This window comes from Cynara cardunculus, assembly GCF_001531365.2.
Source record: "Cynara cardunculus var. scolymus isolate 2C chromosome LG 3, CcrdV1, whole genome shotgun sequence".
Classification (NCBI taxonomy): domain Eukaryota; kingdom Viridiplantae; phylum Streptophyta; class Magnoliopsida; order Asterales; family Asteraceae; genus Cynara; species Cynara cardunculus.
In genome coordinates, this window is record NC_037530.1 from 31,476,244 (window position 1) to 31,492,478 (window position 16,235).

The 16,235-nt window shown below is 38.7% G+C and overlaps 1 protein-coding gene across 1 annotated transcript; it reads left to right on the forward strand.

Annotated features, from left to right (window-relative positions):
* Window positions 1-243: 243 nt before the first annotated feature.
* Window positions 244-15,727, forward strand: LOC112509597 (agmatine deiminase). The gene is made up of 10 exons (XM_025114645.1): window positions 244-451; window positions 529-642; window positions 5,507-5,596; window positions 5,702-5,786; window positions 6,280-6,335; window positions 6,485-6,563; window positions 8,095-8,229; window positions 8,705-8,937; window positions 9,908-10,066; window positions 15,385-15,727. Exons 1-10 carry the CDS (start codon window positions 362-364, stop codon window positions 15,478-15,480), a joined length of 1,137 nt encoding a protein of 378 aa, XP_024970413.1. The 5' UTR covers window positions 244-361; the 3' UTR covers window positions 15,481-15,727.
* Window positions 15,728-16,235: the final 508 nt, after the last annotated feature.

Consider the following 16,235-nt stretch of genomic DNA (forward strand, 5'->3'; position numbering starts at 1 on the left):
CTTTATTTAGGGAGTGTTTGGGATTGCTTATAATAACAACTTATTGACTTAGTCCGGTGTGACACCGGTAATAAACACTTTTAAATGTTTAGATAAACAACTTATATGGTGCCAAATCGATAATAAAAAGTTTTTAAAGAAGCTAAACTATTCTAACTTATAATAAATTGATAATGACTTCTGTAGAAAAACATAAAGTTATTTCAATAAAGCGATGCCAAACAACCCTTTTTTTTTATTCCTTCGGCCTAATTTTATTTTGAGGTTTTTTCCACTAAACGAAACGAAAGTAGGTAAACGGAAGAAGCCTTACGCCGGTGACCAAGAACTCCATCGATTTTGTCACAAACTGATCAATCAGATGGATATCACAGAAGGATCACCGGCTCTTCATGGATTCCGAATGCCCGCAGAATGGGAACCCCACTCTCAAACCTGGCTTGGTTGGCCTGTAAGTCGCCATTCTTTATCTTACATGCTTGATTATTGCTGATTGTAACCTAATTCCTTTTCACTTTGGACTTTCAGGAGCGCCCTGATAATTGGCGAGATGATGGAATCCATGGCCAGCGTATTTTTGCTAAAGTTGCTTCTGCCATCTCTAAGTTCGAACCCGTTACTGTCTGCGCCAGTGCCTCTCAGGTTACCTATATATTTTATTCTCTACCAGTTTGAAATTTGTTTGCTTATCTGTGAATGTTTGCCATAGAAATACCCATGGTTAGATGATGAACCGTATTGAAAATTTATTTTAGATGGATATTGCAATCAATATGTGGGGTCACGGTAAAATCAAACTTGAAATTTGGTGTTTGTATTGAATGTAAAGGACAGCAACATGATTTGAAGGACCAGAATGTCATCAAATGATAATATCAGACAATATTTGAATTGTTATAACAAGTTTGGGGTAGTGAAGTGTAACAAGCGTGGCTTATAAATGTATGTTTGGTGATACTTGTCAATTTTGGACATGATCGCTTTCTGTATTCTCTTCAGTCATCTTCTTCATCAATGATTTGATTCTTGATTTCTTTCATTTAATTTCAACTTTTTTTCCGGTATAAAAGCTTCCTACCTATAGACCATGATGTGTTCAAATACATTCTTGAATAGAAAATCTTCATTAATTTTAAATTCTTGAACCATGGCACCAAATCTAGATTCACCCACCACTAATGCCTGCCTGCAAGGGATTTGTCAATCAAATCTACTTTGTATCCCTTATTCATTCACAGTAACTATCGTCCAGGACTGATAGGAAAAGGTAATTATTTGTTGTGGTAAAAGATGTCAATGCAGATAGTTTTGGCTGCAAAAAAACAAGATAGGTCTTGTAGATGGTAATTACCCTAAACCCTCATATGGTTCCCCTGTATGCTCACACTGGGACTTAGCCAACTATATGATTATTGGTCAGGTTATTAGTGCTGTCTCAACTGAGATCAGCAACTCCTTGAGTTTCGTACATACTATTGCCTCAGTATGGTAAATCATCCGAAAGATTTGCAGCAAGTGATGGATTCCATGTGTTTCAATTCGAATATGATATCCATTCGTTGAGTCAAAATAAGACAACCGCTAAAGTTCATTTTCATAAAATCAGGGGATATAGTGATGAATTAGATGATCCTGATGTACCCAACGTATGCCAATATCCTTGTAAACATGATGTGCAATGTCCTACTGGTAACTATACAACCATTCGAGGACCAATCCGAATGTTGTCACCATTTTCTCTCTGTATCAAAGGCCTACGAAATTTTAAAACAAGAAGAGAAGCACATGTGTATACTGATCTCCTTCCAATAGCTGCTAGCTTTGTTCAGTAAGGATCTAATTCTACTCCTAACCAAGATCTGTTCCAAGAATTCAAAAAACAAACAACTAAATCAAAATTCCTAAATCTAATCATTACAAATCAAATTTTAAACAAGGGGCTGTTTGCAGCAACTGCCATTTGGAGGGGCATTGAAGGGAAGCAGGTTGTAAACTAATTGTATATCCACCGTCCCATCCATTAGATGAAAGCTAAAGATAAGACATCAAAGGGAGGAGATAGGCCTATCATTTATCTTCATATAAAGGTGTTCATAACTGTAAGCTTAATGCTGGTTGCAATAATGAAAGTGAATGACTAGTTCAGCCCCTAGAAAGTGATAGTTTCTATGGACAAAGCCAGTGTTCTTGCAAAATAAATTTAACCAAGTCTTGCTTCTGTGACCCTTTTGAGAACTCAAACAGAGTGTAAACTATATGTTGCTGCAGTTTAAAAAATACACATGATTGGGTGATTGATAGTACTACTGAACATGTTTGTGTGGATATGAATCTCATGCATGATGTTCCAGAATTCACCTGTTCAATCGGTGTTACTTTACCCCCCAAAACATGAGTTTAAGGTCAGTCATGAAGTATCCATGATGCTTAATGGAAGTATTACTCTTCATGGTACTTTTCCTTGCCATAATTTTCATTCAACCCTATTTACATCAGCAAGGCTAGTTCAGGCCTACCCACTTACTTGACCAAATTTAATAAGAATCATAGCATGATTTGGGACCACATCCTGAAGAAGGTGATGGGAATTGGATTCATGCGTACTGGAGTTATTTCAAGTTGGCATGATAAATGATGATGATGATGATGATCACCTAGTGGTGGTTGCTAAGACAAATGTGATGGAGGTTTGGCATAGGATACTTGGATATTCTTCCTATGATGCATTATAACATGTTTTCTTCTTTGTCTCTTGATGATGATGTACTACATTTTGTTGATAAAAGAAGGGCTCATTGTTCTATATATCTACTGCAAAACAACATAACCTGCCATTTTCTTGAGCAATTATGAGCATTAGAATTTTTGAGTTGATTCATTGTGATCTTTGGGGGACTATGGATATTTCTTGACTATAATGGATGATTGCATTAGAGCCTTGTGGATTTTTCTTCTCTCGTACGAAGAAAATGTTCCACCTATCATCATCAATTTCTATGCTTATGTGCAAAACTAGTTGAACAACAGTCAACAAGATGAGGACAGGGCCGACAGGCTACTAACTTTGATTTCCTTTCCGGTCGGAAACGCGGGCTGCTGGTCGGCCTGTGCTCCTTCTCCGTCATCTTCTGCTTTACAACCTGAATAAGGAACCCTAGAATTCATAAGACCGAGTTTGTCAATTTCTCTATGATGAATTACATTAGTCACCCTCACTGTCTGGGGCTATACCATCATGGCAGCATATATCCATCAACATCTCACCATCAGTGTCACTATCTTTTAAAACACACTATGAGATGCTATATTAGAATCCCCCATCCTATTAGCATGTTAGAGGGTGCTTATGCCATGCTTCACAAGACTTGCAAGATAAATTTGTTTCAAGGGCTTTGAAATTTCAACTGCTGGGTACATATGAGGTCAGAAAGCTACATTATGTGATCCTGACTTCTAATCAACAGTCAACACATGTAAGTTATATGAAGATGTGTTTCTTCTTTCCACGTTGCTCTACCTCACACATTGTAGCTAAATGTTAGCATCATCACCCAACTAACTCATACTCAATCTGATGCCTCAACCCAATTTGTTCAACCAGTTTAGCAACAAATAGCCAATGACAATAGCTGCATGAGTTCTAAAACTCAAGTTGGCGAGCCATCATCAAGAACTCAAGTTAAAGCATCTGGACCCATCAAGCTACCCACCAAATTTAGAGATTACGAAGTTGGCTAAACGCCTGCTAGAACATCTATTCATACCAAATATCATCAATAGCATTCTCTAAATGATTCCACTATGATCTACAAATCATGAGTCTATCATTTCGATAACAGATAACATGCAATCTAAGACATATAGGCAAGCATTGAAGGATCCAAGGTAGATTGTGGCCATGGAAAATGAAATATCAGCCTGTTGATTTACAATGTCAAAAACCAATCTACCGGAGATGCTAAAAGGTTTAAGGCTAGACTTGTAGCCAAGGGTTATACTCGGACTATGGGAGTTGATTTTCAAGAAACCTTTGCCCTAGTAGCAAGTTGACCACAGTAAGAAGCCTGCTGGCCATTGAAATAGCTAAGCATTGCAGTAAACATCAACTTGGTGTGAACAATGCCCTCTTACAAGGAGACTTAGAAGAAGAAATTTATGTCATCCCCAATTTACTTATCCTTTACTAATAGTCATGTGTGTAAGTTACAAAAGCCACTGTATGGCCTTATGTAAGCATGAAGGCAATGGTTCTTAAAACTAACACAGGCTCTTCCGTAGATGGGTTCAAACTTGCATAAAGTTTTCCAAAGGGTTCCTTTCCACTTTTTGCAAAAAAAGGATGGGCTCAAGCAAAGTTTGGCAGACTATTCCCTCTTTACATTGAAGAACTATGAAGATCATGGGATGGTCCTGGTATATGTCAATGATGTACTCATGGCAGGACTAATCTTAAGGAAGTTGGATTGATTTATTCAAACCTGTGGCTCTTAGTATTAATTTTAACACCACTTCATATAGAGGGGATGTCTTTGATAATCCATCTTTGTACAGAAAAGTTGTTGGACAGCTCCTATACTTAGTCATTCCAAGGCCAGATATATCCTTCACTGTGTAATTGAGCTAGTTTTATAACACGATCCCACAAAGGTCTGACTAGTCTAAGATACATATAGGCAGAACCAGGTCAAAGCTTATTTCTCCCATCTCAACAGACATGCATATTAGATAATGATTGGAAGTCGTCAACTCCATCATAAATTGGTTACTGGTTAGTGGATGTTGCTAGGACCTTCTCTATTTACATGGAAGTCTAAGAAACACACTGCAGTATCAAGATCATCAGTAAAGTTGAAGTCTAGAGCTATGGAACATTCTGCATGTGAGTTAAGCCAGTTATGTTGCTTGCTTCATGATTTGACTGTCCATGCTCTATTACCCGTTATTTTATTAATAGATGGTCATTTACCATAGCAATTTCATCCAATCTTGCCATGCATTCTTGTAGCAACTATAACAAAATGGAACGCCGTATCATTTGTGAGAAGTTAAAGAGAATAACTCATTCCATCATGTGTCCGAACTAGTTTACAAACTTATAGAAATTTTGACAGAAGACATGGGTCGAACTGCCCATATCCACAACTTGCACAAGTTGTGGATGTTAAACTCTTATGCTTGTGGAACTTGTTGGGAAGGGAAGGGGGGGGGGTACTGAAGGTAAGCACACAAGGAACATGATTTTGAAGGACCAGAATATGATTACAATTAGTATTAGACAATATTTGAACTGTATGTTTAAGTCTAAATTAGTTCTTCAATTAGGATATTCAAACGTTAGTTAGTGATACTGCTTAACAATTGTGAATTAGAAATACAAAGTGTAGGCTCTCTTTCTGTTTTTATCCTCTTCATCAGGATTTTCATTATTAATTTCTGTCGTTCCATTTCAACTCTATCCAGTTTGGAATTGAACATGACCATTGAAGTTTCTTTGTTTCTTTTGCAGTGGGCTAATGCACGCAACCAATTGCCTCATAGTGTGAGGGTTGTTGAGATGGGTATGAATGATTCTTGGTTTCGTGACAGTGGCCCAACTGTTAAGTTCTTCCATTCAGCCTTCTTTCGATTCAATTGCCTAGATGAGATTTATTTAAACTTCTTGCTTTATGATTTTTGATTTTTTTACTCCTTCACTATATAGTTTGTTGTAAGTGAGAGAAAATCAGGTTCAGGGAAGGTAGGGCACAATGTTGCTGGCATTGATTGGAATTTCAACAGTTGGGGTGGTAAGTTTAGCAGAACATAACTCGTTTATTCGTAGTGTTTATTGAATACTGCTGTATGCTTTTCATGTCATCATTGATCAATTACATAGCAAGGTGCTGTTGATAATTCCATTCTATTGAATGTCAAAATAGTTATATGCACGGTGGGTTTGCTTTATTTTGTTGCAGATTCTACAAACTGTAATGACTAATCACCCTTTCCAGTTCTGTTCATAACCCGCTTGGGATGTTACCACTGATAGTTTGTGAATATATCCGTTAGCTATTATCCTGTGTACAAGTATGAAGTGACAGAAATATGAGAATGCTCCTTGAATTAGCCTGGTTTTTCCAAATTAATATGTGGCTGCAAAAGGCGCATATGATTGGCCATTTAACAGTTTTTGGGCTTTTATCTAATCAAAGTTCTTGTGAAAATTAACTTAATATTTTGCATGAGATCCTTTTGTGGTTGTAGTTTTTTTTTTTTGATATGGTTACTTGGGTATTCTAGGTGTTGATGATGGCTGCTACAAAGACTGGAGTCTTGATCTTCTTGTTGCACGGAAGGTTAGCACTGGCAGAGATCATTACTCTTATATGTTGCGTAAAAGTTATAATAACTTGTGATGTTGCAATATTACTAGTTTATGGTAGTGCCTTTTCCTATTCATCACATAGGTACTGTGTCTTTATTTTGATTTCGTGTTTTCTGTTAGATTCTTGCAATTGAGAGGATTCCTCGTTTTCCACAATCCATAATTCTTGAGGGTGGAAGCATTCATGTAGATGGTGAAGGTAACAACTTTCATATTATTGCCGCCAACTATAACAATTCATTGCCATTGTTTCTACACAGATTTGTACTGTTTATTTGGTAGATGATCTTCATGTATTGTTTGCATTTTCTCTTCTAGAAGTGTTCTGTCATTTTCAAAGTGCACACGAATTGTGGGATGAATTCATGGAGGTTGCACTAAGTTAATGAGAAAATGGTTGCATAAGCTAAGCCTGCCTTCGATCTTAGTCATTAATATAAGCTATGAAGTCTGTCAGTTTGACATTACATTGTCAGTAAATAAATGTAGAAGGTTGTTGCTCATAGTATCCCTTGATTAAATGCATTTTTTTGCTTATTTTGTGCCTCGTTTTCCACAATCCTTAGGAGGCATTTGGTTTGCAAATATGTTTTCTGAAGGAATGGAATTTGTCAAAGGAATCTGACTTTGAAGGAATTGGAATGGAATCTGACCGTGTGTTTGGTTGGTATGAATTGGAATAGGATCCGTTAAATGATTTGGAATTTTCCTGTTTGGTTGGTAGAATGTAGCTTCAGAATTGGAATGAATAAACAATAACCGCCCAAAATACCCCTTTTATAACGGTGGTGGTCGGTTGTGGTTCAGATCGGTGGTGGTCGGCGGTGGTTTAGATCGGTGGTGGTCGATGGTGGTTCAGAGTGGTGGTGGTCGGCGGTGGTCTGGACTGGTGGTTTAGATCGGTGGTGGTCGGCAGTGGTTCAAATTGGTTAGAACGGTGGTGGTCGGCAATAGTTTAGATCGGCGGTGGTTAAGATCGGTGGTAGTCGGCAGAGGTTCAGGTCGGTGGTTTAGAATGGTGGTGGTCGGCGGTGGTTCAGATGGAGGTCATATGGGTCTTGGTAAATCAAGTAGGGAAGATGGGGATAATTTTGTCTTTTGAGAAAATGGGATGGAATGGAATTGAATATTTTCTCAATTGTGATGGAATGGCCAAATCCATGAATGGTGGAATGTGTGGAATTCAATTCCATTCCATAGGTAAACCAAACGCCTGAACGGAATTTGGTCAATGGAATTGATCATTCCAATTTTTTCAGATTCTGTCGGAATCCTGCAAACCAAACTCCCCCTTAGTTCTTGAAGGTGGAAGCATGTGAAGGTAACAGCTTTCAGATTATTATGGCCAACTATAGCAATTCATTGCCACTGTTTCTATGCAGACATGTCCTGTTTATTTGGTTGATGATATTAATGTATTGTTTGCATTTTCTCTTCTTGAAGTGTGGGAGAGTGTACTAACTATCAGGTTAATGAGAAAATAGTTGCATAAGTAAAGTTTTTCTTCAATCCTTAAGTCATTTATATGAGATCTGTCATTTTGACATTACATTGTCATTAATATAAATGGGGAATGGTTGGTGCTCATAATATCGCTGATATAATGCATTTTTGTTTTTGTTTTTGAATAATTCTCTGCAGGTTTTATGGAGTCATGTTGCCAGTAGATGAATTTCCTATGTTAAATTTTACGAAAATCAATATCTTCTAAACTGTATTTCTTCTCTCAGGGACCTGCCTCACGACTGAAGAGTGCTTGTTGAACAAAAACAGGAATCCACATCTGACCAAAGAACAAATAGAAGATGAGCTCAAAGCATATCTTGGAATCAAGAAGATTATTTGGTTGCCTCGTGGACTATTTGGTACTTAACGTATATCCTTCATAAAAGTTTATATAGTATTGCATAGATATCTTTCTTCCCCATGAGGCCTCCAGGGTCGGTGTTTTACCAATTAGGGAGACGATCATATGAAGGGTTAGATGGTTAATTATTCAAATATCTCTAATTTTTGTAATGCTGAAGCACTTCATGGCATTCAGAAGGGGGAGATATATCTGTTTAAACAAGCATTCTACAAAACTACAATCATGTCAAATAGTGCTTGCAACTTCGCTTAACATGATGCTCTTATATCTACCAGAACTGCAATATCCCTTTTATCTTTTTCATGCCTGATGTATAAAAGAATGGACAGTAAGTGCCGTTCATAATTTTCAACATCGCCAGTCTCAAATCAGTTTTGGGCAACTTTTGGACGATGGAAATTTTCAAGATCATCAGAATCTTGTATGCTCTTCCTAATTTTCTCATAATATTCACATGCACTCCTCTACAGGTGATGATGATACTAATGGGCATATTGACAATATGTGCTGTTTTGTGAAGCCTGGTGTAGTCTTGTTGTCCTGGACGGATGATGAATCAGACCCTCAGTACGAGCGAGCTGTAGAAGCTTTTACTGTTCTCTCAAATTCTACCGATGCTCATGGTAGAAAATTTGAAATTATTAAACTCCATGTACCGGGGCCTCTCTATATGACGGATGAAGAAGCTGCTGGATTTGTTCAGGTAGGCTGTCGATTTAGAGTTCTTATGTCCACTTTATGCACCTTAAGGTAGTGTAGATTCAAATGGATGTGCTTTTTTCATTATGAGCCATTGCAGCTTAAGACATAATTTGTTTTCTAGTTGTAATGTGTTTTTGGCTCCTGCTAATTGGTTTAAGACATACCATTTGACCAGACAGTTTTTTAAGTAAATGTTTTGAGTATTTGTTAGACATCCTAGCAAAAGAATCTTACGGACTACAATCAATATCACTTGGTTTAAGACATACCATTTGACCAGACACTTTAGTTTTTTAAGTAAATGTTGAGTATTTGTTAGACATCCTAACAAAAGAATCTTACGGACTACAATCAGTATCACCTGGTTTAAGACATGCCATTTGACCAGACACTTAGTTTTTTAAGTAAATGTTTTGAGTATTTGCTAGACATTCTAGCAAAAGAATCTTACGGACTACAATCAATATCACAATAAGATGTAATGATGACAATGGGCAAGGATTCTAGATTAAGAAGTTACCCAAAAAAGAAAATCTTCCAATTTTTGTGGATGGAAATTGATGCATCCTTACAGGAATGAGGGAGTGTTCATGAAGGAACCAAGCTTGATCAATTGTCAAAAGGTTCTATTGTGCATGAGTGTCAATTTGTGGCGTCTCTTTTTGTATCAGGATATGTGATGTGTTTGGATTTAAGCTAGCTTTGATTGAAGTGGATTTTTTTCCTTTTCTTCTTGGTAAATTCACTCTTTTGTAAGTAATGAGAGGTTTCCTTCGCTTTTACCAAGAAAGCTTTAGGACTTCTGTTTCTATAACTTCACATTGCAAAAGTTGGATAACGTGATGTTCTTGCATTATCATTCCAGATTGGTATCGAGTTACTTCTGAGCATAGCTTATCTCTCACAAAGCAGAACTAAAATGTTAGTTGCACTTTTTTCTTGTTTAGTGTTGTTAATATGTTAACACACAGGTTGGTGAGGCTAAACCGAGACTTCCTGGTACAAGGCTTGCAGCTTCATACGTTAACTTTTACATTGTTAATGGTGGCATTATAGCACCCCAGTTTGGAGACCCAAAATGGGACAATGAAGCTGTCCGTGTCCTGTCTCAGGCCTTCCCTGATCATGAAGTAAGCATCTCTTTCAGCGATGTTGTTTTTGCATTGTCTTCATAACTCTGATCAATCAATCAATGATAATTGGTGAAATTTTCCATGTTATGCTGTCAATACTTGATTAATTGCAAAAAGAAGAAACAAAAAAGGGTCAATTAATTTACCACAATAAGGGGCTGTTTGGTAAGGACTGAACTAGGTTTTTAGTAACATGTATGGCTTATTTGCTCAGCATATGGAGGTGTGCTTAATCCACAAAGCTCTCATTTCCATCTCTGCCCTTCTCAGAAGCTCTCCTTGAAACAATACCCATGCTTTCAACACATCCCACCTTCTTGTCTTTGCTTCTCAAAAGACCTTTCAAGATTGTCTTTGCTTCTCATAATGGCCAAATTTCGATGTAGCTCATATTTCCACAGAAAGGGTTTCAAGATTGTCATTGCTGAAACAGATCTGGGTTTCCAGCAGAAAGGGTTTCCATCTACAACCCCAAAACACCTCTACTTTTGCCTGCTGCTTCTCGTCTTTGTCACAGTTCCTCGCCTAGTGCTCCGTGCTGCTGATTCGGGTTGTAGATTGGAAGTTATATTTTTAAACCAGATCGATGGAAGATGATGCACGCAGATCTGGGTTTCAATTAGATCAGAAGAAAAAGTTTGGATTTCAAACAAATGGCAACCAACAGAAAATAAGAAAATGGGCAGTGTTGAATATGTAAATCTTGAATTGTTAGAAGGTTAAGCCAAGGTTTTAAAAGCGGAATCGAGCCTTGAGGCGTTTTCCCTCAATGAGGCGAGGAGCCTCAAGGCAGTCCGAGGCATAAGCCCCAAGGCAGAAATATATATACCATGTATATTGACTATGCAAAATATATTTATACTAATCTACATTCCATTGCTTATACACAGAAAATATGTGCAATATATACACACACACTTGAGTACTAGACACAAAAAATATATATATATATACACACACACACACATATATAAATATATATATCATACTAAATTACTAAAAGAATATACAACACTTTTTTCAATCACGAAATATAGATATAGTAACAAAGAAAAAAATTGATCTATCAATAATATATACATATATATATGTATATGTATATATTGATATGGTCAAGCTCATCAAGAAAAAAATATTAAAATATCGAAAAAGTGGTAGTAGAAGCAGACTCTGACTGTGACACATAGTAGAGACTAAATATAAAAGAAGTACATCCGCTATTATCTATACATAATACTCTGGTGAACCGGAGAATAATCAAAGAAGAAAACGCAAAGAAAACGAGAGAAAACTAGAACTCACGGAGGACAACATATGAGTAGCAGATAGGGCTTAGGAAAACCAGAGAAGAACAAGGTTTTCAAAAAAGAAATCGGGAAGGTTTCAATCATTTTTTCTAATAATTTAGCCTCTGTTGTGAGGTGTACGCCTCTCCACTGCCTCACACCTCACCGCCTCAGACAACCAAGGCGTACGTCTCATTTAGGGATTGAGAGGCGCCACCTTAGGTGCGGTTTTGACCGCCTCGCCTGGAGGTGTACGCCTCACACGCTTTTTAAAACCATGGGTTAAGAAGACCTTGAGTGCTCTTCTTTCATGAAAGGACTTCAAATGGTTTCTTTGCGGATGAAAAGGGAAGCTCTGGGAGTGAAGGGAAGTGTTGCAGGATGCGTAGATTTTAGCACATATTAAAAAAATTATATTGCAAGATTGAAGTGAAATTTACCATGTTGATACAGACTAACGTGAGCAAACGAACCAACAACAGGTTTCATTTCTCAATCGATTTCCATTATAAGTATTAATAATAAGAAGATAAATGGACATATTCATAAAAAAATGAAATATGTTATTTAAAGATAATCAAATAGAAATCAATTTCAATTTCGATCAATACAAAAGATAGAATTTCAAATCCAAAATAAAAAAAATAGAAAAAATGAGAATTATATTTAATATATATATATATATATATTGATAGAGGGGGGAGGCCCCTCTTATCAAGATAAAACACTAAAGGCTAAAAGCAAGCCAAATATGCGCTCGGGTGGGGGCGAACCACATCCACCAGAATAATCCAAGGCTCTCGGGGGGAAAGAGAGGAAGAGAAGAGAGTGGAGAAGAGAAAGAAAAAGAGAGAGAGAGAGAGAGAGAGAGAGAAGAGAGGGAGAGAGAAAAAAAAAGAAACCAACCACAAGGGAAGGGCCCAGCCAAGCCAAGACAGGGAAGCAACGGGGAATACCCTAAGGGCAGGAAAAAGGGCCTAAAACAGGCACACCCTAGACCGCACCGAGAAAAACATGAGAGCAAAAAAGCTCACAGGAAGAGAAAGCGGACAGGGGGACAGACCACTAAGGAAGGTTCCAGGCAAGCCGAGCCCGAACAACATTGGGGGGAGGGCTTGAAGGTCAGGCTGAGGAGCCTGGCCCGGGCATCATTGGTAATTGTCTTCACCACCATAATATGCGATCTTCTTTTGTTTTTGAAGATGCGATTATTTCTTTCCTGCCACAGGTGGTAGACGGTCCCAGCTAGTACTAATCTTCGAATGATAGACCAGACGGTCTTTCCTTTGGTGGCTTGCTGGAACATACCAATAATATCAGCCCAGTTATCCGGGACACCAATGAGGTTAAGCTTGGGCTTTAAGCCATTCCAAACCTGATTAGGGAACGGGCACTCAAAGAAGAGATGCGAGTGCGAATCAGTCCCATTTTGACAGAACACACAAGACAGGTTGGAGTGGGCTCCCAGAACCGAAGCTTATCATGCGTCTTGAGACGCTGCTTGAGGGCAAGCCACATAATAAAGGCATGTCTGGGAATGCTTTGAGAAAACCAGACCATATGATGCCAGGAGACATCAGGCTCATTGGGACGGAGGGAGAGCCAAACCTCATGAACGGAGAACGAAGTGAGATGGCCATTCTTAGTTCTCTAGAGGAGTTTATCAAGGACAGCCGGGGAAAGGACAGGAAGAGGAGAATTGCAGATTAAAGGGTTAGTACTGTTCCTTAAGTGGGGGCAAGTCCAATTACCCTGGAAAATGATATCCCTTAACGGAGGCAGAGAGAGAGAGATTAGAGTTAAGGATATTGCGGGAAGAGATTTGCCGGTAGAGGGGGCCAGCAGGGTGCCAGTTATCATACCAGGTAGACGTGGAGGCGCCATCACCAATCTGGGAGACAATGGAGTCTCTTATCTTATTCCTCATGCCCAGGATCTTTCTCCAGCCCCAACCAACATCACTGCGGATCGGGACATCCCTGAAGTTACGATCTTTAAGCCTGTAGAAGTGAATCCATTTAACCCATAGAGAATCTTTATTGGCAAGGAGTCTCCAAGTGTGGGAGGCCAGAAGGGCAAGATTTCAGCTGAAAAGGCTCTTAATACCAAGACCACCTTGAGATTTGGGAAGGCATACGGTCTTCCAGGAGACCTTAGCTTTCCCCCTTTTAAGCTCATCATGGCACCACAGGAAGCCCCGCATGAGCTACTCAATCTCCTTAGAGGTAGAAATCGGAAGAACAAAGATAGAGGCCCAATAGATTTGCATAGAGAACAGGACCGAAAGAATGAGCTTCAGCTTACCGGCAAAGGAAAGGGACTTGTTTTTCCAGTCATTAAGTCTGGATTTGACCTTGTCCACACGAGACCCTTACAGTCCTGATGATAAAGGCGAGTAGTAATGAGGGGGACACCAAGAAACCGAACCGGAAGGGAACCATTCGGGAATTGGATTATAGACTGAATGGAATTCTTTGTATGCTGGCATACATTACAATAGAAAGCCTCACTTTTGGTCGGACTGGGGAAGAGGCCAGACACTCCAGAAAACTCATCAAGGGAATTCTTTATGACACGGACAGAGTCACTATCACCATGGCAGAAAATGAGATCATCAGCAAAGCAGAGATGGGTGATCTTTAGCTCCTCACAATTCCGATGACAGGAAAAGGTGCCCGTCTCACTGATTTTTCTTTTGGTCAAGAGGTGAAGAACCTCCATGACCAAAGTGAAGCATATAGGGAGAAAGAGGATCACCCGGCCTCATGCCACGACCCCCCTTAAAATAGCCATGGAGGTTTCCATTGATACTGACCGAATAAGAGGCAGTGGAAACACATTTCATAATCCAATTAATCATGGTAAGGGGAAAACCGTAGCCAAAACGAGCAGTGCGAAGAAGATGCCAATCAACGGTATCATAAGCCTTTTGGATGTCAACTTTGAAGGTACAGCGGGGAGGGCCCCGTTGCTTATCATAGCCGCGCATGAGCTCCTGGACAAGAAGAACATTATCCGTGATGAGACGACCCGGAATAAACGCAGATTGATTTATGTCAACCAGAGAGGGGAGGTGATCTTTTATGCGATCCACAATGATCTTGCTAATGATTTTATATAGGACATTACAACAAGCAATGGGACGGAAGTCGGTGACTCTGGAAGGGGCAGCCGACTTGGGAATAAGGCCCAGGATAGTGCTATTAAGGGACTTTAAGAGCTCACCAGACGTGAAGAACTCACGAACGGCAGAGCACAGGTCCTTGCCAACAATACTTCAAGTGGCCTTAAAGAATTTGGAGGTGAAACCGTTAGGCCCCGGAGCCTTATCGTCTCCCATCTGGAAAAGGGCCTGTTTGAAAACAAGAGAATTTGGATAAGAACAATAGTTACTTATTAAATATAACTAAAAAGAAATTAAATAACAACAAGATACGTAATAGAAATAGGATTCTAATCGATGAATTGTGATATGATTTATATATTATTGAAGTGTTAAGGTTCAATAGATGTTTTTGGATGTTTTTGAAGATTCAATATGATGTTGTTGAAGGTTTAATTGGATGTTGTTGAATAGCAAAATTGAATTGATGTAATCCTCCATGAAAAATAAATAAACAGTGAGGGTAAAATGGTCTTTTGGATCATTCAGACAGTTTTATTTAATAGTCCACACAACAAACAAACAACATTTTAGCTTAATCCATACAGACAACTTTATACGTCACGCAATGGAAAAACAACCAAACAGCCCCTATCACTTGAACTATCAACCATTCACGAGTTTGACAAATTTGTTTCAAAAATGACTAAAAAATGATCTGGCAGTGGATTGCTTAATTAATTGTATTTGTGATAGAGGGAGTTGCCCTGTTTCACATCCATCCAGAGCACTAGGGACCCCCCCAAAAAAACTACACCCTTAGAAGACAAAGTTTGTTCAATGGCACGATGTCAACAAACGTCTGATTCATGTTGTGCAACTTCTACCATCAACTGAATTAAGTTTGTGTATGTTGTTTGACTTAGGTGGTAAAAATTGAAGGTGCGAGGGAAATCGTTCTTGGAGGAGGTAACATCCATTGTATAACACAGCAGCAACCTGCTGGTCCACAAGCTCAATGAGCTTTGTACTAAGCTTTGCCACTTCAAAGTGGCAAAAATGGCGTTTTTGTTAAATTAAAACACAAACTTTTCTTTGTTTTTGTTGTGGTCGTTGGCACATTGGAAATTCGTGTGCTAGACTTGTATAATTTATTTTTAAAGTTCTATATCCTATGGTATTGTAATCGATGGATCTTAACCAGTAAAACTACATTAAACCAAGTCACCATCTTCTTTTAAGTGCTAATCAACGAAACAAAGTTGAATATTTATGTAGTCTTCTTTATGCCTGTTGTTTTTTTTCCTTGTAACCATGATGTCTGATTTCGGCTGACCATGCAAGGACGAGGTTATTGCTTTTGTGAAATTGTGGTGACCCATTATAGAGAATGATAACACCAATGATTATATATTATATTAGATGTCTGTATCCAAACCCGCTTGGCGATCCAGTCTAAGGTTGTTGGAAAGGGATGCATACAAACCCCAAAAGCCTACCAGCGCTGAGCTCAGTCAGGACCAGGCCTAAAAAGCCCAACAGTCCCTATTTGGTGTTGGATTGTGAAAAGCTTGTTAATTAGGCCAAGTCTGGGACCATTTACTGCATTCAAATTAAGGTTTGGCCAAGAAAGCCAAGAAGCATGATGGACAGCTTTGGGTTTTCATCTTGATATGGAAGAGCTTTTGGAGTTTGGAATAACCTCCCTTGGATGATTTTAAAAGGTGTTTTACTTGATCATAAATCATCCCCATAATATTTTAATATATGCATTTTG